Source organism: Miscanthus floridulus, chromosome 8 (assembly GCF_019320115.1).
Source record: "Miscanthus floridulus cultivar M001 chromosome 8, ASM1932011v1, whole genome shotgun sequence".
Lineage (NCBI taxonomy): Eukaryota > Viridiplantae > Streptophyta > Magnoliopsida > Poales > Poaceae > Miscanthus > Miscanthus floridulus.
The window spans coordinates 115,723,541-115,750,948 of NC_089587.1; the positions used below are offsets into that span (position 1 = coordinate 115,723,541).

Sequence of the window (27,408 nt, forward strand, 5' to 3'; positions counted from 1 at the left end):
CATGTCCTACGTTGCTCACACACATGTACCTGTGGACTAATCACATGTGTATCTCACATAAACACAATTAGTCCACCTAAGTTGTCACTCAATTACCAAAACCAAACAAGGACCTTTCACTTGCCATGGTGTTTGAACTTGCCAACCTGTCCTTGAGGCTTGAGGACGCCCAGGAGCGGGTTAAGTCCGCCCAGCAGTTAGTCCTGGTTGACCTATAGCTCGCCGCAGAGGTGAGTTTCCCATATTTGTCCTTGACCTCTGAATATCTTATTGGTTGCCTCAGCATGCTTGCTTTTTGTAGGGTCTAAAGGAGGTGTCATCCCGCAAGTCCTGCTTCCTCTGGATGGAGCATGCTCGGGTGGCGGAGCTTGAGCGTCAGCTAGAGTCTGCCTGCCACGAGTCCTAGGACTGGGTGGCCAAGGCGACCACGGCACGGGTGGAGGGACAACGTGCAGCAGAGCGGGCGACTATTATTGAGCGAGGGCTTGAGGCGGCAAAGGCCTTCTAGGTGGAGACCGAGGCGGGGTTGTAGACATCCCTGGCGGACACTGAGACGGTGCTCCAAAAATCCCCGGAGACCCTTGAGTCAGAGCGAAGCGCCTTGGTATTGGAGTGGAACACCCTGGAGTTGGCGCAGAAGGCCCTAGAGTCATAGCGGAAGGCCCGATCGGGGCAGACCAGGAAGTGCTTGCGCTTCGAGGCTAAGTGGTGGGGACGGAGGAGGCGAGCGCCTGGCTGTACAAGCAGGTGGCTCAGTAGGCAGAGGAACTCTCCACCCTTGAGAACTTCCACGTTGGTACATACCTTTTCTGTTTTCATCATGTTGGTTTCTCCCTTCAGCCTGTTTCTGATCTTGTCGCCCTTCTTTTAGAGCTGGGCAGAAAGGTGAAGTCGTTGGAGCAGAACCTGGAGACGGTCAAGGCGACTTTTCGCCGAAATGTAGAGGAGCTGGCCAAGTCCTGTGAAGAGCGACGTGCTCTTGAAGGGAACTTGATCAGATCCACAATGTTGCCTAGCATGTTGTCTCAGAGGTCTTCGGGTCGGCGCTGAGTACTAGCGCGCCTGTTGTCTAGCTGGCGAAGGTCTCAGATGCGGTCCGGGATCTTATCACAAGTGGGCTATTCTATAGAGCGTCAGGGGTGTTGACCTTGGTGGCAATGTACCACCTGAGCCTAGACTTCACCACTATGTATAGTGGATATGCTGATGGCTTGAGCAGGAGGACATCCAAACGCTCAGGGAGAGCTTGCTGCCACACGCAAGGTTGGTGGCAGAACAAGTCTCTACGTAGTGGGTGATGGACGTCCACCGTGAAGACATGGCCAGAAGCATGTGTTGGGAGGACATCACCCAGCCTATAGATGGTACAGAGCCTGGGTCAGAGGTGGACATCGCCCTGGGTTCTATCGAGCCAAATGTTGTCCCACCGGGGAGTGAGCAGCCCGCGCCTTCGCCAGTCATACCGATAGCAGATGCCGTCGAGCCTCCCCAATAGTTTGTGAAGTATAAGAAGTTTAGTAGATGTAAAAAGATTAAGTTTGTGGGGGAGCCCCCATGTAAACGTTCTTGTGTACTCAATGACTACAGTCGGTTTTGTTTTTTTGTGATGGAGTCACTCTGTTCGGGGAAGCTTGTTCCTTTCGTTCCTTAGCTTTTCCCTTAGCAAAATTTTGTTTTTTTATTCTTTCTTTCTCATACTTGCCCATTCATCCCGTAGGCTGCAACCCTGGGAGCTCGGGGCATGGCCCGCGAGGCTCAGCTACTCGTAACCGTAGGGAAAGGTGGGGTACGATCGGTCGGAATGTTTTAAAGAAAGGCTACGTAAGGCAAATTAAAGGAACGAACTACCCTTTTGTTTGGGTAAGAAGGAATTTCACCATATGATAGTAAACAAAAAAGAGAGGTAGTAGTGTATCCTCGTGGAGCCCCCGAGCGACCTGGGCCAAAAAGTGTTCGGGTCGGGGTGCTCTTTATAGGAGCAAACGCTAAGTAAACAATGGTAAGACTGAAATTTAGGGGAAGAAAAAATGACATAGCTATTCCAAGTGTTTGGTGAGAATGTCTTTATTGTCATCCTTTAGTCGGTAGACGTCCGGTCGAATCACTTCAACCTTCAATCGTCCGGTTCCTTGTCCGCTACACCCCCTTTCTTGGCCGCTGCTTCTGTGCCTTTTGCTTCCTTTGGCCCACCGGCCTATCGCAGAAGGCGCTTGAGGAGCTTGCAGTCCTTGTAGTGGTGTCTGACGGGGTAGTTGTGGTTGGTGCATGGGCTCTCCATGAGCTCATGGAAGTGGCCCGGAGGGTCCTGCTAGGGCTGCTTGCCCATGTGATTAGTCGTGGCGTCGATCTTTTCTATTCTTTTTTCCCTTCTGCGTGGAGGGGCCCTCGTCCTGATCCTAGCGCTTGGCCTTGCCTTTGCCTCGGCCTCTGTTGGAGCACGGCGGGAGCAGTGTTCATTGGAGGTGTTGGACAAAGGTCCATGGTCCCAGGCCATCAGGGCTGGGACTCTAGTCGCTGCTGCGTGTGTCTCGGTTCGGCCTGAGCCGCGCGTATACAGGCGGTCGGTGCAGAGCGGTCATCAAGTTGAGACGAGGTGCTGATGCAGCCTCTTATGCCATGCTTGGTGGTTGTAGCAGTGAGCGGGTGGAGCGACTCGTCTGCTGCATCGCCATTCCCCTAGTGGGGAGTGAGGCCATGAGTCGGTGTCACGATACGGAGCTCTCCACTTGTTGAACAGCGGCGGTCTCCACTAGTGCCTAGAGGTTGTGGTGGATCACCTATTCTTGAGGATCATTCGGCTCGGGTAGGCCACGTAGAAGCATTGTCGTAGCAGTGATGTTCTGATTGGCCTAAGCGAAGTGTGAGGGATCATTCCCCCTATCCATGGTGTTGCGCTGGACCCAACGGGCATAACTCTGGGCACCGCTCGCCGGTCTATGCGCATGGGGCGCAATGTGGTGCGCCAAGTGTGCTGGTGCAGTTGGTGGCTGGTGTAGCCACTGTTGTCGTAGTTCCTTACCATGCTCCCATGTGAGCTCAGGGGTCTCCACACGAGGGTCCAGAGGGGTGTGAGTCTACAAAGACTCTATTACCACCGGTGGCTATCCCGGAGCGTCCGCCATAGCGCACTCCTAGGACGGACGGTGGATAGGCGCCACATCGCCGATGCTGGAGCCTTCACTCTCAACATCATCATCCATGAGGTTGAGGAAATAGGTGGGAGTGTAGCTCACCATCCCCATGAATTTGGACATGAGAGGGGGTAGCGCCAACATCCTTCGGAGCCTCGGAGCATATGCGTCCGTGGGAGATGCGAGGCCATAGGGGAACTGGTCGTATGGCAGTCACGACGGGGACAATAGGGTCCCTCTAGGTGATCTGCGGAAGATAGAGAATAGCAAGTAAATAACAGCATGCACATTACTTACAGCGGGGTTTGAGTAGAGAGTTTGCTTGGAATGAAGTGTAGATGCCTCGTTGTTGAAGTCGTGCGTCCTAGAGTCGATGGGGGTGCCCCTCTGATGGGTGCCAGAATGAGTGCCTCCTCGTAGAGGTGTAGTATGCTGAGCTAGTCGGTGACAGAGTCCAGGCTTATAAAGAGGAAGGCTTGGGATGGCTTGGAGACAGGTGGAACCCACATCCCGACAGGTGGGAGTGTGGGAAACTCCAATGAGACGAAGCGAATCATATTGCCTGTGCCCACCATGGCAAAGGTGGCAGAAAAGTGGGCCATCCGATGACCAAAAACTGTTGAACGTACAACGTCTTCCCCATGGATGGCGCCAACTGTCGGTGCAGAAAGTGACCAATAAGTAAATATTTGTAGTTTTGCCATACGTTGTGATCGGAGGTGGCCTAGCACTCAATGACACAAGGTTTATACTGGTTCAGGCAACATGACCTACGTCCAGTTTGAGACGGTTGGTGACTTTATTCCTGAGCCCAGGTGCTCGAAGTTTTCAGTGGGGTTACAAATGAGACGGAGAAAGATGAGTGGTACAAGAGGTCTGGTCGGCTCCGGTCAGAAGGGACGAGAGCGACAGGAGCTCTGCTATGAGCTAAGTGTTCAAGCGTGTGCTTGAGGTCCAAACCTGGTGGTTCTGTGGTTGTGAGCTAATGAACTTGATCGATCTAATGAATCTGGAATCACTTGAATCGACCTATGTGTTGGGAGAGAGCGCCTCCCCTTTTATAGATGAAGGGGATGGCCTTACAAGTGAGAGGGAAGGAGTACGTTTGCTTCTAAGCCTTGTTGCCCATGCCGACGGGTATAGGATGATGGTAGGCACCCACAACACTATTGGATGTCAGATGCATGTGGGAGGTTACGTTGTCTTATTCAGGTATGGCAGATATCGGTACCTGCTATTACTATTGATGCCCAGAGGTATGTGAGGAGTTTCACCATGTTCACTCGGTACGGTAAGTGTCGGTGCCCACAACACTATCGATGCCTAGAGGCATGTGGGGGAGCCTTACTGTATGGGAGTTCATGGCGCCCACAATACTGTAGGGGAAAATGTCAGCGCCTACAACACTATTTGGGCTCTGTTGTGCTAGGGAGGTTGCAGAGTACTGTTTCTACAGGTGTACAGAGTATGGTCCCTAGTATTGAGGTTTGACTTGTGCGCCATGCCTTACTTTCTCCATCTATTTCTTGGTCCTTACCAAGTGGGTGTCCCCATTCAGTTGGTCCTAGTTGGCTCTGATTGCGCTAGTAAGAGAAGAGCAGTGAGCAAGGTTTTTGCGTACCCCGGTCAGAAACGTGGGTCAGAGTAGGAAGTAGTGCTTTGGCTGGGCCTTCCGGTCAGAGAAGCCATCTGAAAGGGGGCTGGAGACCGAAGCGAGCGCTCTGGTCAGAGAGGTGGGCTAGAGTCGAAAGGTGGGTGCCGTTCCTCCTCGTCCAGACCTTTCGGTCAGTGATTGGACTGCCCTTCTGGCCTGTTGTTCCGATACTTGGGCCAGCCCATGAGTTGCGTTGTCTGCTTGGGCCATGCCTTTGTTGGAAAGCCAGTCCATGAGGGACCCCAGGTTTATGAATCTGATAGGATATGTGAGGAATCTGGTGGCTAGATTTGCTCTAGGAGGGGACCGATTGAAAGGTCCTAATACGGCTAGAGGGAGGTGAATAGCCTATTAAAAATGTACAATTCACTAGAGCAACTTGATTAGTAAGACAAATGGTGAATAGCAAGTTTTGCTCTAGCTCTACAAGGGTTGCAAGCCACCTATCCCAATAGTTCTAGTAGCTATTGTCTCTAGATCACACAATGGCTAAGTAACTACTATCAACCCTAGGTGATCAAGACAAACAAGATAAGCTATACTAAGCAAGATACACAAGAGAGCTAATTACACTATTTTGCCATATGTAAATGAGAGGCAAAGCTTCTTATACCACCAAGAAGGGAATGAACCAATCAATCAAATATGAAGCCAATCACCGGGAGGAATCCAATCATACACAATGGAGACACAAGATTTTTTTCCCGAGGTTCACGTGCTTGCCAGCATGCTAGTCCCCGTTGTGTCGACCAACACCTCGTGGTTCAGCGGCAAATCGGCAATCTAAAGCCGAGCTCTCCCAAAGAGTACCGCAAAAACCTACCTCAAGTGTGGTAGCTCAATGCCACGAGCAATCCACTAGAGTTGCCTTTGACGCTCTGCCGAGGAAGGCACAAGAACCCCTCACAAGATCATCGGGAGGTGGCCAAGAACAATCACCAACTCTTGCCACAACTCCACCGCTGCTCTAAAGCCATCTAGTGGCGGCAACCACCAAGAGTAACAAGAATCCCGCAAGCTAGAACGATCCCCAAGTGCCACTAAATGCAATCACTCAAGCACTAGCACTAGGATCCACTCCCAATCTCACAAAGATGATGAATCAATGATGGAGATGAGTGGGAGGTGTTTGCTTAGGCTCACAAGGATGTCAAGTATGTCAAAATGCCAAGAGAGATCACTTGGAGCCGGCCAAACACTATTTATAGAGGTCCCAAAGAATAGAGCCATTAGGCTCACATTCTAGCCTACCTCGGGGTGACCGGACATGCAGGTCCGGCATGACCTAACGCTGCCAGCGTCTAGTCGAGCCCCAGCTCGCCCATCGGATTCACGCCATGTGTCCCATTCAAACGAGAGCCATTGATCTCCAACGGCCACAACAATCAAGTCATATGCTGTTATGTTGCACCGGACGCACCCATGCCTCACAATGGACACTAAAGCCTTAGGGTCTAGTCGAGAATAGAGAGCTCTAAAACGATGAAAACACTGACCGAACGCGTCCGGTGGTTACCGACCAGACTCGACAAGCGTCCGGTCAGTTTAACGCTCTTCAATGCGCGATTTCTTCTTGCTGACGTCACGCGTCCAATGTGCAGCATCTGGTGCATGTAGAAAATGATCGGAAGCGGTGGTCCATAGTTGCCTGCTGTGCGCGCCATGCCACCACTGATTGGACGTAGCCCCAGCATCCGATCAGTTCGAGACCGGTGTCCAGTAGATGGTTTTTAGTGAAAACCAAGACCTTTGCTTCCCAAACTTCACCACCCTTGATCAAATGTGCTAACCACCAAGTGTATCACCTTGTGCACATTTTCATAAACATTTTCAAGGGTTATGTTAGTACACTAGGTTCCTAGATGCAATGCATGATCAATGACACCTAGTGGCACTTGATAGACTGCTTAGCCAAAGAATTCCCCTCTTTATAGTACGGCTATCGATCCTAAACCACTCACACCCTCTATGGTGTCTTGAGTGTAAAACAAAAATGGCCCTATGCTTATACCTTTGCCTTGAGCCCATTTTTGTTTTTCTCTTTTTTTCTTTCCATGTAGAGCACTTGATCACCTTGTGGTCATCACCATCATCACCACGATCAACTCTAGGCTCCACCACTTGGAATGTACCACCTCTAGCTACTACACTCACTTAGCATAGAGGTTAGTACTAGGGTTTCATCAATTAGCCAAAACCAAACTAGGGACTTTTAATCTCCCCCTTTTTGGTAATTGATGACAACCCATTTACAAATATATTATGATAAAGATCTTTTGGATCCATGTTGCATGCCCAAGATTTTTTACCATGTGTAAATGATATGGACAAGTTTCATGAACCTGAATTGGTAGCAATTGCTCCCCTACATATGTGCTAAGAGTTTGGATTGAAAGCTTGCACATATGCTTAGCTAGGAATGATAGGAGTCAATTTCTACCAAATGATGCTAAGGTGTAAAGAATGGACCTTTGAAACGCGATACCAATCGGAGTTGCCAATTTACTCCACCCTTAGCACCATTGCTAGTTAGATAGCACTAGCAAAATACAAACACTAGATACCTCGTGAGATCCACATTATATGCAAGGCTCTAGTACTACTTGTGAAAACAAATGCAAGGCATATCTAACTTACATCCTATGCATGCTAGTATTTCAATTCATCGTTCAAAATTATAACTAGCATACACCACACAAGCAAGCATTAGAGAATAAAGCTAGAACTAGCTAACGCTTATGCAAGCAAGCATATGTAATGCACATTCAAATGCACCATACAAGTTTATGAGCTTGCTCCCCCTACTTGTGTGCTTCAAAATTTTAATTGATCCCACTTCCTTTCTTTATCATGTTTCTCCCCATCTATCTTTGCATTCTCTCCCCCTTTTGCAATATCTTTGGGAATTTCTCTCCCCCTTTGTCATCAAGGACCACAAAAGGTGAGCTCAAATTTTAGATAGGTTGTGTGAAACCATTGTATGTGAGGATCATTTTTCCAAAATTGGTTCAATCTAGATTACTTGTGAAAGTAATTTAACTCGGTTTGATCAAAGGACAAGCTTCTTCACACTTCCTAATAAGGGTTATCTTGTACCATGTTGAGTTAAACAATTTTAGCTCATTTTCGAGATTAAACACTAGGTTTGCAAGCCCACAAACATGTCATATGCTACCACTGGATCATTTCAAACATAGAAGCAATAGTGGTACCATACAAGCATCAAACTCATTTTATTTCAATGAATGAGCCTAGATATGCAAGGAATGACTAGATGCACTAAACAAGTCCTTAGCAAAGAATGAATGACATGTCAACCAATTTTACCTTGCTTTGCTCGAAGGAGAGGCATGTCATATAAGTGGGGGTGCATCAACACATATTTGAGAAGTCCAATATGTTCAACTCATTCCTTAGCTTGCAAAACCTTTTCTCATCAAGTGGCTTGGTGAAGATATCAGCAAGTTGATCATCGGTGCCCACATTCTCTATGCAAATGTCCCTTTTTTGTTGATGATCTCTTATGAAATGATGACATGCATCTATATGCTTTGTTCTTTGATGTTGAACCGGATTATTAGTGAGCTTCACGACACTTTCATTGTCACATAGCAATGGCACTTGCTTGAACTTGATTCCAAAGTCCCTCAAAGTGGTCTTCATCCATAGAATTTATGCACAACAACTATCGGCGGCAATGTATTTGGCTTCGGTGGTTGAAAGCGCAACACTATTTTGCTTCTTGGATGACCATGAGACAAGCGATCTTCCCAATAATTGACATGTGCCCAATGTGCTTCTTCTCTCAACTTTGTCTTCGGCATAGTCCGAATTGGAGTATCCAACAAGTTCAAATCTTGCACCCTTAGGATACCACAAACCAACATCTTAGGTATGCTTCAAGTACCTCAATATTCTCTTTGTTGCCTTCAAATGACTTTCTCTTGGTGAGGCTTGGAATCTTGCACACATGCATACACTAAACATGACATCCGGTCTTGATGCGGTCACATAGAGTAGGCTTCCAATCATAGACCGATACATTCTTTGATCCACCATATTGCCACTTTTATCACTATCCAAGCTTCCATTTGTTCCCATTGGTGTACTAATGCCCTTTGCATCTTCCATGCCAAACTTCTTGAGCATGTGTTTGATGTACTTGCCTTGACTCACAAATGTGTCATTCTTTGGTTGTTTGAAGACTAAGGAAGTAACTAAGTTCTCTAATCATGGACATCACAAACTCTTTTGCCATCATCTTGCCAAATTCATTACAATAATCTTGATTGGTTGACCCAAATATGATGTCATCAATATAGATTTACAACACAAACAAGTCTTTGCCAATCTTCTTGGTAAAGAGCATGGTGTCAACCTTTCCCATGATGAACCCCTTAGAGAGCAAGAAGTCTCAATCTCTCATACCATGCTCTAGGTGCTTGCTTCAATCCATACAAAGCCTTCTTCAACTTGTACACATGGTTGGGTTGCTTGTAATCTTCAAAATCGGGAGGTTGCTCAACATAGACTTCTTCATTGATGTAGCCATTGAGAAATGCACTCTTCACATCCATTTGATAGAGCTTGATGTTGTGGGCACAAGCATAGGCTAACAAGATCCTAATTGCTTCCAATCTTACAACCGGGGCATATGTTTCACCAAAGTCAAGACCCTCTACTTGAGTGTATCCTTGAGCAACTAGTCTTGCTTTGTTCCTTACTACTATCCCATCTTGATCTTGCTTGTTGTGAAAGACCCATTTAGTTCCAATCACATTATGATCTTTTGGCCTCTCAACTAACTCCCATACTTGATTCCTCTTGAAATTGTTGAGCTCTTCATGCATAGCATTCACCCAATCAACATCCTTCAATGCATCTTCTATCTTCTTTGTCTCTTCAAATGATACAAACAAGAAATGCTCACAAAATGATGCCAATCTTGATCTTGTTTGTACACCTCTTGAAATATCACCAATTATGGAATCTAGGGGATGATCTCTTACAATGTTGGTTGGTTGGAGCACTTGGACTTGATTGCTTGAGCTTGGTTGGACATTTGGTTGAGATGGTGAACTAGCCACTTGTTGTTGATCTTGCACTTGATCTTTGTCATCTTCAACTTCAATCACTTCTCTAGGCCTTATGTCACCAATATCCATCTTCTTCATTGCATCGACTAATTGAGTGCCTCTCACATCTTCTAAGTTCTCATCTTCTACTTAAGATCCATTTGTTTCATCAAACTCCACATCATGAACCTCCTCAAGAGTACCACTAGCCAAATTCCAAACTCTATAAGCCTTGCTAGTAGTGGAGTAACTAAGCAAGAAGCCTTCATCACATTTCTTCTCAAACTTGCTCAATCTTGTGCCTTTCTTCAATATGTAGCATTTGCAACCAAAGACCCGAAAATATGCAATGTTGGGCTTTCTACCATTCAAGATCTCATATGGTGTCTTCTCTAGAAATGTATGGCAATAGAGACGGTTGCTATAGAAACATGCTGTGTTGATTGCTTCGGCCCAAAATGAATGACTAACATTGTATTCACTCAACATTGATCTTGCCATGTCAATCAAGGTTCTATTCTTTTTTTCAACTAGCCCATTGGATTGTGGTGTGTACTTGGCCAAGAATTGATGTCTAATGCCATATTTATCACAAAGCTCATCAAGTCTTGTATTCTTGAATTCACTACCATTATCACTTCTCATTTTTCTTGATGGTGGTTTTAAACTCATTTTGCACTCTCTTGATGAATGACTTGAATATATCAAACACATCACTCTTGTCAACAAGAAATGCCACTCAAATGTATCTAGTAAAATCATCCACAATCACAAATCCATACTTGTTGCTACCAATGCTTGTATATGTTGTTGGCCCAAACAAATCAATGTGCAATAACTCAAATGCCTTGGATGTGCTCATTGTACTCTTCTTTGGATGATTGTTGCCCACTTGTTTTCTGGTTTGACATGCACTACATAGCTTATCCTTCTCAAATGGGATATCTTTCAATCCTCTAACTAAGTCATGCTTCACTAACTTGTTCAATTACTTCATGCCAATATGACCAAGTCTTCTATGCCATAGCCAACCCATGCCAGATTTGGTGAGCAAGCATGTTGACAATTGAGCTTCACTAGTATTGAAGTCAACCAAGTATAGATTCTCATATCTAAAGCCTTTGAAGATCAAATTGGAGCCATCTACACTTATGATCTCAACATCATCAACACCAAAGATGCACTTAAAACCAAGATCACACAATTGAGCTACCGACAAAAGATTGAAGTTTAAGCACTCTACTAGTAGCACATTGGAAATGCTCATATCATTGGAGATAGCAATTCTACCAAGCCCCTTGACATCACCCTTGCTATTGTCACCAAATGTGATACTTAAAATGCAACTATCATTGGGTTTGATTGTGTTGAACATTCTTGAATCACTAGTTATGTGTTGTGTGCACCCACTATCAAGCACCCAATGCCTTCCTCCGGCTTTGTAATTGACCTACAAAACAAATCAATGTTTCTTAGGTACCCATACTTGCTTGGGTCCTTAGAGGTTAGTGACTAAGCTCTTTGGTACCCAAATAGCCTTCTTCTTTGGGCCCATAATTGGTGTACCAACAAACTTAGCATGCACACATTTCTCACCCTTGGTAAGCACATAACAAGAATCAAATGGAATGTAAGATGCATTAGCATTTTTCTTGATCTTGTTCATTTTATTGCAATTATGCTCTAGGTGCTCAACTTACTTTCATCTATTGCAAAACTGATCATTGTCCTTCACAAAGCTAGGCTTGTGAGTTGCAAAGGTTGCCTTGCCTTTCTTGGGGGTATAGCCCAATCCCTCTTTGTTGAGAGAAAACCTTTGGCTACCCAAGCACTTTAGCAAGCGGGCCTCACCACCATAGGCCTTGCCTAGGGCATGAGTGAGCTCATCCACCTCTCTCTTGAGAGTCTCATTCTCAACCATTAGTGAGGCATCACAAGTGAAACCATCACAAGTAGAAGAGGTAGAGTTGGTGATGGTGGATGAAGAGCTACAAGAAGGGTTAGTTGGAGCAATAATAATAGGACTATAAAATGATTCATCAATAATATCACATGTTAGTCCCACGTCACAAGTTATGATCACTTGCTCCTCCTTGGTCTCCTTCTCCTTAGCACGCTCAAGTAGAGAAGAGTGAGCTTTTTCAAGCTTAGTGTGAGCAAGTCCAAGCTCCTCATGGTCTTCATTTAAACACTCATGAGATGCTTGGAGGTCCCCAAAGGATTTCTCAAGAGCTTTAAGCTTCTTGAGTAATTCTTTGCTCTTCTTTCTCTTCTTTTCATAGCCAATGCTAAGTTGCTCATATATGTCAATGAGCTCCTCCTTGGAATAGTCCTCCTAATCATCACTCCTACAATCATCACTTTCATATGATTCATCATCACTTGCATCATATTTTACCTTAGTGGGCTTTGCCATAAGGCATGTTGAAGGAGTATCGAAGAGGGATGGCTTGTTGTGGATGGCGATGCTTGCAAGTGCCTTCTTGAAAGACTTCTTGTCATCATCACTTGAATCATCATCATCACTATCATTTGAGCCATCACTATCCCAAGTGACCACATAGCCACTTCCCTTCTTCTTCCTAAATGTCATCTTCTTTTCCTTCTTGTCCTTCTTCTTCTTCCTGTCATTCTCATCATCATCTCTCTTGTATGGACAATCTGCCACCACATGATTCGAACTCTTGCACTCAAAGCATAGCCTCACATTGTCCTTCATGTAGTCTCTCCTCTTCCTTGCACCATAGCCTCTCTTCTTCATGAATTTTCCCATCTTGCACACTAGAAGAGCCATAGCCTCATCATCAAAGTCATCATCATCTTCACTTGATGCTTCCTTCTTGGACTTGCCCTTAGATGATGAAGTAGAAGCCTTGAATGCCACACTCTTTTCTTTCTTATCCTTCTTCTCTTCACCTTTGTTGTCACTATCATTGTATTGGGCATCGGTCATGACATCACCAAGTACCTCATTGGGAGATACATTGGTCAAGCCTCCTCTAAAGATGATAGTTCTCAATGTCTTGAACTTCTTTGGCAAGCACATCAAAAACTTATGAGAGAAGTCCTCATCCTTCACCTTCTCACCCAAACTCTTGAGATCATTAACAATGACTTGCAATCTATAGAACATCTCCAGAATGGATTCATCATCCTTCATCTTGAAGTTGGAGAGCTTGTCCATGAGCAAATATAGCTTGGCACTCTTTACTGTTGTAGTGCCCTCATATGTCTCTTCCAATCTTGTCCACACTTCACTAGCCCTCTCAAGATCCTTGACTTGCTCAAACACCTTGGAATCAATGCCATTATAGATAGTGTTGAGATCCATTGTATTGCATTGCTTGTTTGCTCTCTCATTGTCGGTGAGATTTGTGGGATCAAGAATCACAAAATCATGCTCGGTCACTTCCCACACTCTATCATTGATTGAACCAAGGTACATCTTCATCTTTCTCTTCCAATAATCAAACGAGCTTGTGCCATCAAAGAAAGGTGGTTTGCCCCCAATATGGTTGAACACAACTTGAGCCATAATTTGAGCACCGAGGTTGTTAAGCCTTCAAAATACGGTGACCACAGCTCCGATACCACTTGAAAGGTCCTAATATGGCTAGAGGGGGTGAATAGCCTATTAAAAATCTATAATTCACTAGAGCAACTTGATTAGTAAGACAAATGACGAATAGCAAGTTTTGCTCTAGCTCTACAAGGGTTGCAAGCCACCTATCCCAACTGTTCTAGTAGCTATTGTCTCTAGATCACACAATGCCTAAGTCACTACTATCAACCCTAGGTGATCAAGACTAACGAGATAAGCTATACTAAGCAAGATACACAAGAGAGCTAATTACACTATTTTGCGGAATGTAAATGAGAGGCAAAGCTTGTTATACCGTCGCAAAGGGAATGAACCAATCAATCAAATATGAAGCCAATCACCAGGAGAAATCAAATCATACACAATGGAGACACAAGATTTTTCTCCCGAGGTTCACGTGCTTGTCGGCACGCTAGTCCCTAGTATGTCGACCAACACCTCGTGGTTCAGTGGCTAATCGGCAATCCAAAGCTGAGCTCTCCCAAAGAGTACCACAAGAACCTACCACAAGTGTGGTAGCTCAATGACATAAGCAATCCACTAGAGTTGCCTTTGGTGCTCTGCTAGGGAAGGCACAAGAACCCCTCACAAGATCATCGGGAGGTGGCCAAGAACAATCACCAACTCTTGCCACAACTCCACCACTGCTCCAAAGCCATCTAGGTGGCGGCAACCAACAAGAGTAATAAGAATCTCGCAGCTAGAACAATCCCCAAGTGCCACTAAATGCAATCACTCAAGCACTAGTACTAGGATCTACTCCCAATCTCACAAAGATGATGAATCAATGATAGAGATGAGTAGGAGGTGTTTGCTTAGGCTCACAAGGATGTCAAGTATGTTAAAATGCCAAGAGAGATCACTTGGAGCCAGCCAAACACTATTTATAGAGGTCCCCAAAGAATAGAGCCGTTAGGCTCACATTCCAGCCTGCCTCGGGGTGACCGAACGCATAGGTCCGGCATGACCTGATGCTACCCAGCATCCGGTTGAGCCTTGGCTTGCCCATCGGATTCATGCCACGTGTCCCATTCAAACAAGAGCCATTAATATCCAACAGTCACAACGATCTAGTCATACACTGTTATGTTGCATCGGATGCACCCATGCCTCGCACCGGATGCTGAAGCCTCAGGGTTCAATCGAGAATAGAGAGCTCCGAAATGATGAAAACACCAACCGGACGCGTCCGGTGGTCACCGACCGGACTCGGCGAGCGTCCGATCAGTTTAACGCTCTTCACTGTGCAATTTCTTCTTGCTAACGTCACACGTCTGATGCGCACAGAAAATGACCGAACGTGCTGGTCCACAGCTACCTGTTGTGCGCGCCACACCACCACTGACCGGACGCAGCCCCAGCTTCCGGTCAATTTGAGACTAGCATTTGGTCGATGGTTTTCAGTGAAAACCAAGACCTTTGCTTCCCAAACTTCACCACCCTAGATCAAATGTGCTAACCACTAAATGTATCACCTTATGCACGTGTGTTAGTATATTTTCACAAACATTTTCAAGGGTTATGTTAGCACACTAGGTTCCTAGATGCAATGCATGATCAATGACACCTAGTGGCACTCGATAGACCGCTTAGCCAAAGAATTCCCCTCTTTATAGCATGGCTATCGATCCTAAACCATTCACACCCTCTATGGTGTCTTGAGTGCAAAACAAAAATGGCCATATGCTTATACCTTTGCATTGAGCCCATTTTTGTTTTTCTCTTTCTTCTTTCCAAGTAGAGCACTTGATCACCTTGTGGTCATCACCATCATCACCATGACCATCTCTAAGCTCCACCACTTGGAATGTACCACCTCTAGCTACTACACTCACTTAGCATAGAGGTTAGTACTAGGGTTTCATCAATTAGACAAAACCAAACTAGGGACTTTCACCGATTCAATGTCCCTAGGTTCATTTGGCAGGGGTTGAGGCTTGCCATGGAGGATGAGAGGAGGGGGCTGCCCTATGCCCCTTACCTCATGTTTGTGATTGAGAGGGTCATAGGTTTGAGATTTCCTAAGGATGGTGTCCACGCCGTCTACAAGATAGAGAAGACCCATCTAGCAGCAGTAGTCACTCAGGGAGCGAGGAGCTCTTATGCTCATGAGGATATACCTAAGGGTTCTCACTCTAGGTCCAGGAGGAGTGGTAGATGGAAGAAGAAGATTGGATCAAGGATGAAGGCCATCTTTAGGAAGTGCACATATGCAGCAGAGCGTGCATATGAGACTCAGAGAGAGCAGCGTGATCTTCGAGGAGAGCACCTTTCACCTCTTCCACCTATTCCACCTCTACTGATTTATGACCTACCTAGACTTTCAAACATAGACTCAGATGATGATGATGATCATGGTGATGATAGTGAGTCTGATGAGCAGCCATGAGGACCTATAGCTAGGTGGGAGGAGACACTCTAGGGCTACAGACAGAGAGTTGACCTACCAAGACGTTCCACCCGCTCTACCCATTACACAGCCACTACACACCGTCAGGGACGTGCACGTATCTCCGACTCTGACGATAGTGCTGTAGGGGCTACTGCACGTACTAGCAGGGCTGGTACGAGTCTCACCAGTGGTGATAACGACATCGACTGGGACGACATCCAGTAGGAGGACAAGGACTGAGTTTGTTGACTTCTTTCTTCTTTTCTTGCTTTTTGGTGCTTGTTGCCAAAGGGGGAAAATTAGAGGGGTCAACAACCTTTCGAGCAACTGCAGGAGCTTCATGTCTTATATGATGAGTGTTAGTCATTGCTAGGTTGTGAGTTTGAGAGTCACTCAAAACTCTATTTTATATAATAATGCTACTATATGACTTGCTTTGTATCTGATATGGACATGTATCATCTGTGTGGACTAGATGCTATCTATTTGTGCTAGGATTGCTTATCTTTATTTGCATAATATATCTGTGTGGTGCCTGAGCCTGACCTGCTGTCACAGCCAGGTGCAGTAGTGCCGCGCTCAGCTGGAGCAGCAGGTTTTTGATGTGCATGAACTGTCATATGCGTCATGATTATATTTTCATGACACTTGTGCAGCACCCCACATGAGGCATGGACGTAGGGGGAGCCCCATTTCACTTTCCTAAAAATGTGAATCTTGGTCTATTATGACAAATTGAGAATTTAATTCTCCATTCACATACTTAGGGGGAGGCTCTACACCCATGTCTCGAAAAGCTCAGTTCATTATTTAATATCTTGTTGTAATCTCTAATTGGGTTGTCATCAATCACCAAAAAGGGGGAGATTGTAAGTGCAATTAAGCCCTAATGTGGGTTTTGGCATTGATGACAACCTAATTAGAGGACTAATGAGCTTTACTAACATGACATGCAAGGGATTCATATTTGAGGATGTTACATGGAAAGGAGGAGCCCCCAATTACTTTCATGGATGACACCTTGCTCAAAGGAGGTTTAATTTCATTTTACATTTCAAATTTGAGTATAGGAAAAGCCATACTATCAAGGGGGACATACCTCCTGGTTCAAAAAGTATGACCAAGTGCTCAAATCTTCCAAAAAGCATCCTCATCCATCCACCAAACAGCCAGTAAAATAGTTCTTGATTCTTTGCTATTTGGTGAGTGCAGCAGTGCTGCACTAGGAGGGCGGTAGTGCCGCACTTAAGTGAGCATTTGGGAATAGGGGGTATTTATACCCTTTCCTGTCCTTCCTAACGGTAACTGCTTCTTCTCCAACGTTCATTTCACAAGCAGAACAGAGCAAAGCTCTCTCTCTCTCTCTCTCTCTCTCTTCCTCCATTGGCACACCTTGAGCTCCCAAGCTTCTCCATTGATTTCCCCATCAATCCTTAAGAGAAAAGGTGCCAAAACTTGATTAGAGAGCAGATCCACTGATTCCCTAACTCCAAAGAGCATTTGGTTCACGTTTTGGCCGGCGGTTGTGTTTGTTACTCTTGGAGCTTTGCTCCTAGCCGGCTAGAGCATCGCCCGGTGAGCTTGCCAAGCTTGTGGCAGCCCCCGGAGGTTTGTAACCACCTCTTGTAGCTAGTGAAATCACCCCTCATCTCAAGAGTTCATTCTCTTGACTTGAGAATGAGGTATGGTTAAAATAGACCCGTTGCCTTAGTGGCAAAACCCTCAACAACGTGGACTTAGTCAAGCCTTAGTGGCGAGCTGAACCACAGGATAAATCATTGTGTCACTTGTGCTTGTTGTGCTTCACTTGTCTTGTGGTGATTTCTAGGGTTTGAGCCCAATCTACTTGTGTGTGGTGTTTGAGCCGCTTCTAGCTGTCGATCTGTAAACCTCTACCCTCCAGGAAGATAAGAAATTTACTCGATCTAAATTTCATTGGATAGATTTTGAACCATGGGCTAACCTATTTTGTAGGTGTGGCAGTGCCGTGGGGTTAGAGCAGCAGTGCCATGGTTGGGACTGACATTTGTTTGAGATAAATTTTTATAGGTCTATTCACCCCCCCCCCCTCTTGGCTCTCCAGTGATCCTACACCATGGACGCCGGCTACGGCTGTGATGATTTCATCATGGACGAGTTCAAGGTCCAGCGTTCGAATGCTTCCGTAGCAGCAAGAGCATCATGTCCATGTCGCCGACCAACTCTATCATGTCACCACCCAAGTCGCCCCTTTCAGAGTCCACGGCATTGACACCGGTCATTATGCACCTTGGTCGGTCCTGTCCACCGCCATCGCCGCTGCACGCGGATCTTGTAGTTGCCTTGCCCTAGTACTTGCATGCGTCTAGCTCGTGTGCGGCTGCGCCGTCGCATACGGAGCTCGCGGACACCCCGTCGTGACCATGTGAAAGCCCTAGTTTGGTTTTGGCTAATTGATGAAACCTAGGGACTAATCCTAATGCTAAGTGTGTAGCTAGGAGAGGATGATCTCATTCCAAGTGGTGAAGCTAGAAGATGGTCCATGATGGTGATAATGGACATAGATGATCAAGTGCTCATCATAAAGAAGAAAGAGAAAAACAAAACCCAAAGTGGAGATCAAGGCAAAGGTATTGCTTAGGGTTTTGGTTTTGGTGATCAAGACACTATAGAGAGTGTGATCACATATATGATAGATAGCCGTACTATGAAGAGGGGAGTTTCACGGTTGAAACGGTTATCAAGTGCCACTAGGTTCATTCTTATGAGCATATGCATTAGGATCTAGTGGAGAGCTAACATAACCCTTAAAAATCTTTGTGAAAACATGCTAACACATGTGCACAAGGTGATACACATGGTGGTTAGCACATTTGAGCAAGGGTTAAAGAGGTGGCAAAGTCGTGGTGGTGTTTTTCGCTGAGAAACATGCACTAGACGCTGGCGCCGGGGTCACCGGACGTAGGCATGTGTTGGTATTTATTAACGCACCAGACGGATACCGCCATAGCTTTCACCTGGAGGTTTTAAATATCATATCCACAGGGAAACATGTGAGGTTAACTACGGCCCTACTTAACCTAGAGCAGCAAAAAGACTTAAGAAGGTCAGGAGTGTAGAGGAAATCGCTAAGGTCTTCTTGTTCTAATCTCGGTAAGCTATGTCTTCTACTATTCTATCTAGGGACATTACATAAGAAAATACACCAATAGAGGATGCTTTCCTTAGCAACCAGGTCCTACTTGGTCTACAAATGGGAGGTGGACTATGGAGGATTCAACGAACTATATATATAGTAACGTCAAATATATATAGTAGCTATCACAATCGTGAATCTACCGCTGATCCGGAAAGTAGGGTGCATCCACAAGTAACTAGGTCTAAGCCCCATGCTTACATGTACAATTACTACTTTAACCTACAGCGTCCTTTAGATTAAAGCACTCAAAAGAGTTGCGAACTAGGAGAACAATATAAACAATGTTGCTTACTAAAATAAGAAGTTGATTACTAGAGAAATCTCAGACGTAGGTTGACTTCCGCCAAGGTACAAGCTGTAGAGGGAGCACTGACAGGCTAGCACCTCCCCCAAACTCCTCCCTCTCTCTACCTCTCTATTTCTAAAGACTAGATCCTAATGAGGACTAATCTCTCTTGAATGCTGGCTCTTGAGAGGTTGGTCCATTCAAGGGACCCCTCTCTTGATCTTGACTGGAGAATATGAATTAGGGTTTCATGATGCCTTTGCCTCAGGGGGTATAGGGCTACTTATATAGGCCGATGGGACGAACTAGAGCCCTCGGATCAAACCGACTTTGATCTACGGTGAATATTGGACCTCAATGGCGGTGGGGAACCGATGTTTGAAGCGGGCTATGAACGGGCTTTGGCCTAGGTCGACTGACCTAGGCCTAGGTCAGCCGACCCCCCTCCGTGGCCTTTTGGCCCAAGTTTTGTCGGAGAGTCTTCTTGTGTTCTCTAGAATCTTCTCAAGTTGGTTCCACGGTGGAATATGCTTTTTATCTTGATGTCCTTGATATCTTGCCCCTTTTCCTGTTTAATCCATGGAAAACACTGATTCACCAAAACTCGTGGAATTCTATCAGTTTAACCCCTATTCTATGTGTGGCGATTGATTTATGCCATTATTCATGTTTCATTGATGGTTTATAATTGTAGTTAATGTCCGTCAACAACTCCCCCAAGCTTAACCTTTGCTAGTCCCTTAGCAAAACTAAACTTAGTAATGGATCCGGAGTTGCTACAATGCTTTCACTCCTTAAAAGTACACATGCTCTCAAACAAGAATTCCCCTCAGGATTAGAATAAACTATTCTAACTTTTAAATTTACCCATATTACCTTCAACCATGGGGATTCTTAGCCTTCACTTGGGTCTTTGAGCAATTGAAAGACAGAATGATCAAGTCAAGCACTATGTCTTGAGCTCTTTGTTCAACCATCATTTTAGAGTTTTTAGAAGTTTTCAAACTAAAACTCAGAGATTCTATTGTATGACACTCTCAAGTCTCTCAATATGTGGTATTTGTGGATCCTCACCAAGGCAATAATGATGTTATGCCATTTTCTCTTCCTACTACTAAGGCTTATGTAGAATTCATAGGTAGGGAGCAAGCTAGAGCCTACTTGCAATGCATATATTGTAAAGTCAAACAATGGATCCAAAGAGAGTTAAGTCATACAATCAAATCAAGATGTGCATGTGTGTGGATATATGGTGGATATAAAGATGGCAACGGGCACAAAATATCTGCGTGCCCACGGATAGAAAACCCGATGGGCATGGATATGGGTTTAAGTTTGTGCCCACGGGCATGGGCATGGGTGTGATTCTAAACCCGATGGATATTTGCTCATGGGCATGGAAAAATGATATCCGCACCCACAAACCCGCTAGACCTGCGCCAATGACCCTATAAGTCTATATACGGTTGTATGTCTTTATTCGTGTTAATTTGTGATGACTTGAGATACACTATGTAGACTTTTGATGACTCTTGTATGGTCAATGTGTCATACTTTATCTAATGTTGAGATATAGACATTTATTTTTTGATATATTGTTTCTTACTTGCTATTAAGATATGGTTGGGTGCTTTGTTGCTTCATTTTTGCGGGTATACGGGTGTGCCCACGGGCATGTGATATCCGCGGATAGCGGGCATGGGCATGGTTTTCTACCCGTGACGGTTAACGGGTGCGGGCGCGGGCACGGATTTTTGCTCGCGGGTATGGATATCTAGGGCTAGTATCCGCGCAGATTTTACCCGTTGCCATCTTTAGGTGGATATATATGGTGGCTAATCCTAATTCTATTTTGCTCCTTGAAAACATATCTCTCTTTTGAAACTTAGAAACATTTGCTAGAGAATAGGGGCTATCTTATTCATCTCTTTTTTTCTAGGCGGGCATCTAAGTACCCATTGTTTTAGATATCTCGGACACTTGTCCATTTTTTTCAACTCTTTGCTTTTCATGAATAACTTTTGCATAGCCCCATGTCTCTTTCTACAACAAAACTTTGAGAGATAGTAACAAGAACTTGGATCATTTATTTGGTGGATGGGAAACCTAACAAACATGTTTTGTGTTCACTCCCAGTGTAGGAGTAAAACATTTTTTTGGTGGATCTAGGTGGAAGGCATATTTTTGCGCCTACCCCCAGTGTAGGAGTAGTGCATATGTAGGTGGTATGCACGTGATCTTGATTTTAAGAGCATGACAAACCTCTCATAAGGCATCAACAAAGCTTGACAAAACTCAATGCAAAAGCAAGCAACATATATGTGGAAGTTTTTCTAGCCTAAATAACATGTATGGCTCTGGTGTGAATTCAAGCTTTGTCATACAGGAACTCATCATGTAGTGTTTTTTGTGTTTTCAAAAAGTAAATCTCCAGAACTCTAGTGCCACTTGGAACAAGATAAATAGCAACTCAGACCTTCTCATATCATATCCGTCAATTACCTAGACTTAGATCAAGCATTTGCTACCCACGAGTTTCAAGTTCAGAGTAAATTCTTATATCAAAACAATCTTATCCAAAACTCGGGAGAGTTCAAGGCTAAAAACTAGGTATTTGAAAGGAATTACGACAGAGCAACTATTCATCATTTCCATTTAAAAGATTACTCTGAGTCCTCTTATTTATTCAACTCCTAAAAACAAACTAGACATACCTTTTTTATTTTATTTGCAGAGTTTTAAGATCACACCTTACTAATATATATATAAATATATAACTAAAACAAAATTTTATTTTATTTTGTTTGTTATGCATCTTTTTATTTCTTTAGAAAATATATAGCAAACTTTAAAAATAATAAAACTAAAAGGGAAAGGAGTACTTAGCTAGATACATGGGGGATGCTCCTCCCCTAAGCTGGATGTTGTTGTGGTCGTTTGATCTTGTGGTGTAGCAGACTGGCAGCGGAGATGTACTTCCTCTATCGGAGCATTGATTGATGTTGATGACTGTTGAGACAGTGCTCCAACAGTAGATAGAATATCTACTTGCTTGTTAACTCTTTTTGGTCCTACAAATCCTATGAAACTCAAATAGACAACAAAACTTGTGGAACAGATTAAGCGTTAGTGGTTGGCCACTTAAGCCTCAGTTGTCCAAAGCTTTTGAGATTGTTTCTGATTTTTCTTCTGAGCAGAGTTTCAGTAGGATCTCTTTCTCAATATTTTGTATTTTTGTATTTTATATGATGCAAAGAAAATGTAACAAGATGAATGTATATTTATTTTTATTTTTATGCCACCACAATGAATATTCCTGTGGGTTTTTACATGCCACAAAATTGTTCACATGGGGCTTAGAATTTATGATGCAGTGCAATAAGTAAATATTTTTATTTTCTTTTCTAATGCAGTGCTAATGCAAAAAAGTAAACATGCTAAAGGAAAAATAATTCATGCAATCCGAAAGAGTAAATATGGATAACTACTGATTTTACCTCCCGGCGAGGGTTCAGTGATTTAAGTCCTCTGAACAGGACTTCTTACCATGTTCATTCCTTAGGTGCATCATCTGATCCCAAAGGTGAAGACCTTGATAACTACGCCTCTTGAGATGGTGATTCTAAGGATGGTGTCACCCATGTTCTTTGCTCATCCAGCAGTTTGAAGTGAAGCATTAGTAGTAGAAGCTGGTAGCATCTTGCTCAATGTGCATGTTCACGGGTTTAGAACTTTCTCTTGTAGAACTTTGCGGAATTGACAAACTCCTCCATATTTTGCTCAAAGTGTGCTCTACTTGCAAAGACAAGGCAAAGATCAAGTGCATGGGCTCTGTTGGTGGGAAAACACCAACATAACTAAAATTTTATTTATTCTTCTCTAACCTTGAGCACATATAACAAGATGAATTCAATATTGTACATTTTGTTCCATTATAACATTGGTGGTAAGATCAGAAGATTGAGTATGAATGTAGCATTTAAACACATTTGACAAAAAGGGTTAAATTTCTTAACCAATGGAAGGATTGTGTATCTATGAATAATGTGTCAATCTTTACATGATTATGACTATCATCTTCCAGAAATAAGATGTGCACTTTTCAGTTTAATTGGTTAAGACTATGAGATTATGAAAGTGGTGCTATGAACAAATTTAAAGAACTAAACATGTTGAGTTAATCAGATTAGGTTAAGTGAAATCATAACTCAAACATGTTTGTTTCTTCATTTAGGTGCATATCAAGATCAAAAGAAAAATGATGACCACTTACCTTAAGATGTTACCTTTATCATTGGAGTGTGATGACACCATGTGATGAAGGACATATGACTTCCTGGTGGTCCTTTCCTTCCTTGCATCTTGAGTTGTTCATGAGCATCTTGTCTCACATGTTTTACTCTTCTTTCTGATCGTTCTGTTATGCCACCTTTTTGCTCTTTGATCTTTTGACACCTCATGTTAGATCTTTTTGCCTCATCCATTCTTATGCCTACAACGGATTAGTGGACAACACATACCCAAAGGAATATACAGTTTAAAACATGGGTTGTTTGTCCAGAATTTTGTTGTGTTCCTTCTATGCTAATGAAAAGATGGCGTTGAGATTATTTTAGCATATATTTTATTTATCATGTTCTATACAAGCATTGCTCAAGGCAAAGGTAACTTGCAGCAGAAGACAAAGTGAATGAACTTTAATACTTATAGTTCTTTCATCCATGTTGAATGAGGTATGTAGTTCTTGTAATCTATGATGAATGAGTTGTGTCTTCTTGTGCAAAGTTATTGGAGATCATCATGTGCCTTGCTTCATCTCTAGTGTGAGTTCATCTTAGGACTTTCCCAAATTGAATTTGAGAGTTTTTCTGCAGGGGTTAATCCAACAAAAATATCCAATATCTACTAAAGCAATTTTTAGTTCAATAACCAAATTGGACTCCATGTCTAATTTGATTAAGGAAGACATTTTAACCTAAGCATGACGCTTAATTTAAAAAGCCTTTGGAAATATGTACAATACTTCCAAACTAAAACATATTATGGCAAGTAAAGGTAACATGAAAGCATTATAGAGATTTATCCAAACAGAGATGATAGAGCATGATTATTATTTAGCAAATTGAGCATGGCTTAAAGGTAGAGATAATAAAAAATTAGCAATATGGCATAAGATTTTTCAGAGAAGCCCATCCCCCAAGCTTGAATTTTGCAAAGTAAAGTCAAATTTGGATGGATATAATTCAATGTTGCATGATGATTGTTTGGACATACCTTGCGTTGTCATCCTTTGTCATTTTTGCTCCAAGCCTGGAATGGTTAGTGACAAAAATACCCAAAGGAATATTTTTGCAACTATATTTCTATGCTCACTTCACAAGGGCAAAAAGGTGAAAGCTCATGTTATCTCTCGAAAGTGCTTGCTTTAGGACACAAGCTTGTCCTTCAAAAACCTTCAAAATGTGTTTTGGTGAAGTGGTTTCCCCTCCAACACCAAGCTTTGGGTACCTATCTCAAGATTCACACAACAAGATCTACAATATTTATGATAAACATATGCATCTACAACCACCCTTTCAAAATTTTTAGGAACAAAAAGCATGAGGGGGTTGGAGATCTTGTGTATGGCAAAGTTGGAGAGACCAATTGAATCAGGAGATTTCTCATATAAGTATGGATTCGATGAGGTGCTCATGAAGTAACTTCCATGCTCATTGATGCCATCTTCCTTTTCAAACTCCAAGGGCGTTTCTTCATGGATGTCTATAGGCAACAAGTTTGTCTCCATCATTCCATGTCTATGACATTCATTGGACGTTTTATTGTCCAAGATTTCCCATGGAATGGTCTCTTAGGTTGGTCTCGTCTAAGGCTTCCTCCAAACATGGATGAGTCATGTTTATTGAAGAGATTGGTTTAAGCTCACCATTTGGATCTAAGCTAAGTTTGGATCCTAACCATAAGGCTTCGTCCTTGTCCATCCATTCTTTGACAATGGCATATGTATTCTTCGTTTATTCTAGGCATTCCTGCCATTGTCGTTGCTCTTCTTGGTTATCCTTGCAGTCTTTATGATTCCTATGATTTGGGTGTCTTGGTGAATTTGTAGGGTCATCATGAGTCTTAGGACAAAGAGCATAAGAGGATTCATCAGGGTTAAGGATGGGTTCAGATAAGACATATAGTGTAGGCATAGAAGGAGAGAAGGTAGGATTGACTTCTAAATGGCTTGGCTCTCCTTCTATGGCATCACTAGACATGCCATTCTTGAATTCTTCCTGATGTCCTATGTGAGAATAAGGATGCTTTCTAAGAGACTCTTCCATAAGAGGATTTGGATTTTGTTCACTTGGAGGTCTCTTATGTGGATGAGAGTTTATTGTTCTCCCAAAATCAATGAGGTTACCCTTAAATTCAAAAGGGTTTTCCAAAGGTGGAATTTCTTCTTCCCATGGAGGATTTTGAGATATTGATGGTTCGGAATAGATAGCTAAATCTTGGGATTAGAGTGGTTATGATTTGGCTATCAAAACTTCATCTTCTTGTTCAGAAGATGATTTCTTCTCTTCCTCTAGGAGTTCATCATGAATGCTAGTGCAGATGGTGCATCCAAGGATCTTATCAAGGACAAGCCTTGCTTCACTAACAGATAAAGAAAGGAAAGATCCTCTAGAGGCTGCATTAAGGTCTTGCGCATCATCCTTACTAAGACCCAAATAAAAATGTTGAAGAAGAATCGGGTCTAGAATAGCAAGGTCTGGGCCAGTGATGATGAGGTCATTAAAATGATCCTAGGATGCGTCAAGAGGCTCTTCCTCGTGTTGTTTAAAAGTTAGAACTTCTATTCGAAGGTGGGCCACTCTAGAGATGGGAAAGAATTTCAAGCAAAATTTAGAGCATAACATCTCCCAATCTCCTTGCATACTTCCTACAGTCAGATGGTACCACTGTTTAGCCTTTCCCATTAAAGAGAAAGGAAAGAGCTTCCATCTTAAGGTCTCATCAGACATGCCAGCGATACGCAAGCATGCACAAGTCTGTTCAAACTCCCATAGGTGAGAGTATGGGTTTGCATCACCTTCTCACGAGAAGGATTGTTCCCAAATCATGTTTATAAAACATGGGCGTAGCTCATAGCCAGGTGTTAGGATAGGCTCTGAAGATTCTGGTGGCTTAGAGCTTGCGCTCATGGGTTTAGCAAATTGATAGATAGGAGTGGAATTCATAATGGAAAGAGAAAGTGAAAGGACCTAGGATGCCGCCTAGAGGGGGGGTGAATAGGAGTTTCTGAAAATTAACACCTTTAAATGCGGAAACAATTAAAAAAAGGAGTTTCTAAAATGGAACCTCCAAATTTAAAATAATACCACCCCTCACAAGTTAGCCATAGAGTAAACAAGGTATAAAGAATATATCTAGAAGCTACAACCCTGCAACACAAAGTTAGAATAGAGAATAAATATTTTCAGCACTGGCAGGAAATACCGGACATATCCGGTATACATGATTTCTACAGATCAGCCCCAAACTTGCTCCTTTAGATTTCTATCTTCAAACCAAACTGCAGGCACCTACTAGAGATGACAATATACACAGAGAGCCTACACAAGAGCTAGAGCAATACAAATATTAAATGAAATACAAATGGAGACACGATATTTGTTTTACCGAAGTTTGGACTCGTTCGAGTCCTACTCTCCGTTGAGGGGGCTATAGGTGACCCAGCGAAGGTCAGCCCTAGAGGTTACCATGAAGGTCACTCTAGCCAGAGTCTTTTCCAACTCCTTTTCCTCCTTCCACTAGTTGATTCTGATGCGACAGAATCGACCATTACAAACTTTCCAAGGCAACCACAATCTCTCAGGTGCTCTCCGGTGACATCTAGCCATCAAAGACCAAAGAGTCCAAGAGTAACAAATGCAAATCACAAGATTGACAATATACACAAGTGCTCAAGTGGTTGGATTGCTCTCTTTTAGAATTTCACTCAACCCACAATTTGATTTGGCAAATTTGATCAATCACTCACTAAGAGAGGGTTGGGAGAGTTGGCAAGGCTAAAAAATGTGTGTGTATCAGCAGAATCAACAG

General features: G+C 43.5%; 1 protein-coding gene across 1 annotated transcript; it reads right to left on the reverse strand.

Moving 5' to 3' along the window:
• Positions 1 to 504: 504 nt before the first annotated feature.
• On the reverse strand, positions 505 to 13,311 carry LOC136469761 (uncharacterized). Its single transcript, XM_066467831.1, has 3 exons — positions 12,568 to 13,311; positions 11,944 to 12,195; positions 505 to 864 (listed from the first exon to the last, which is right to left on the reverse strand). Exons 1-3 carry the CDS (start codon positions 13,309 to 13,311, stop codon positions 505 to 507), a joined length of 1,356 nt encoding a protein of 451 aa, XP_066323928.1.
• Between the last annotated feature and the right edge of the window lie 14,097 nt (positions 13,312 to 27,408).

Coding starts and splice junctions, on each gene's coding strand:
- LOC136469761 (XM_066467831.1), bottom strand. CDS start 13,311: ATGAAGATGTACCTTGGTTCAATCAATGATAGAGTGTGGGAAGTGACC. Junction 12,196..12,567: donor GAGACTACATGAAGGACAAT/GTGAGGCTATGC, acceptor AGTGATGATTAG/GAGGACTATTCCAAGGAGGA. Junction 865..11,943: donor AGGAGACCAAGGAGGAGCAA/GTGATCATAACT, acceptor CAGCTCTAAAAG/AAGGGCGACAAGATCAGAAA.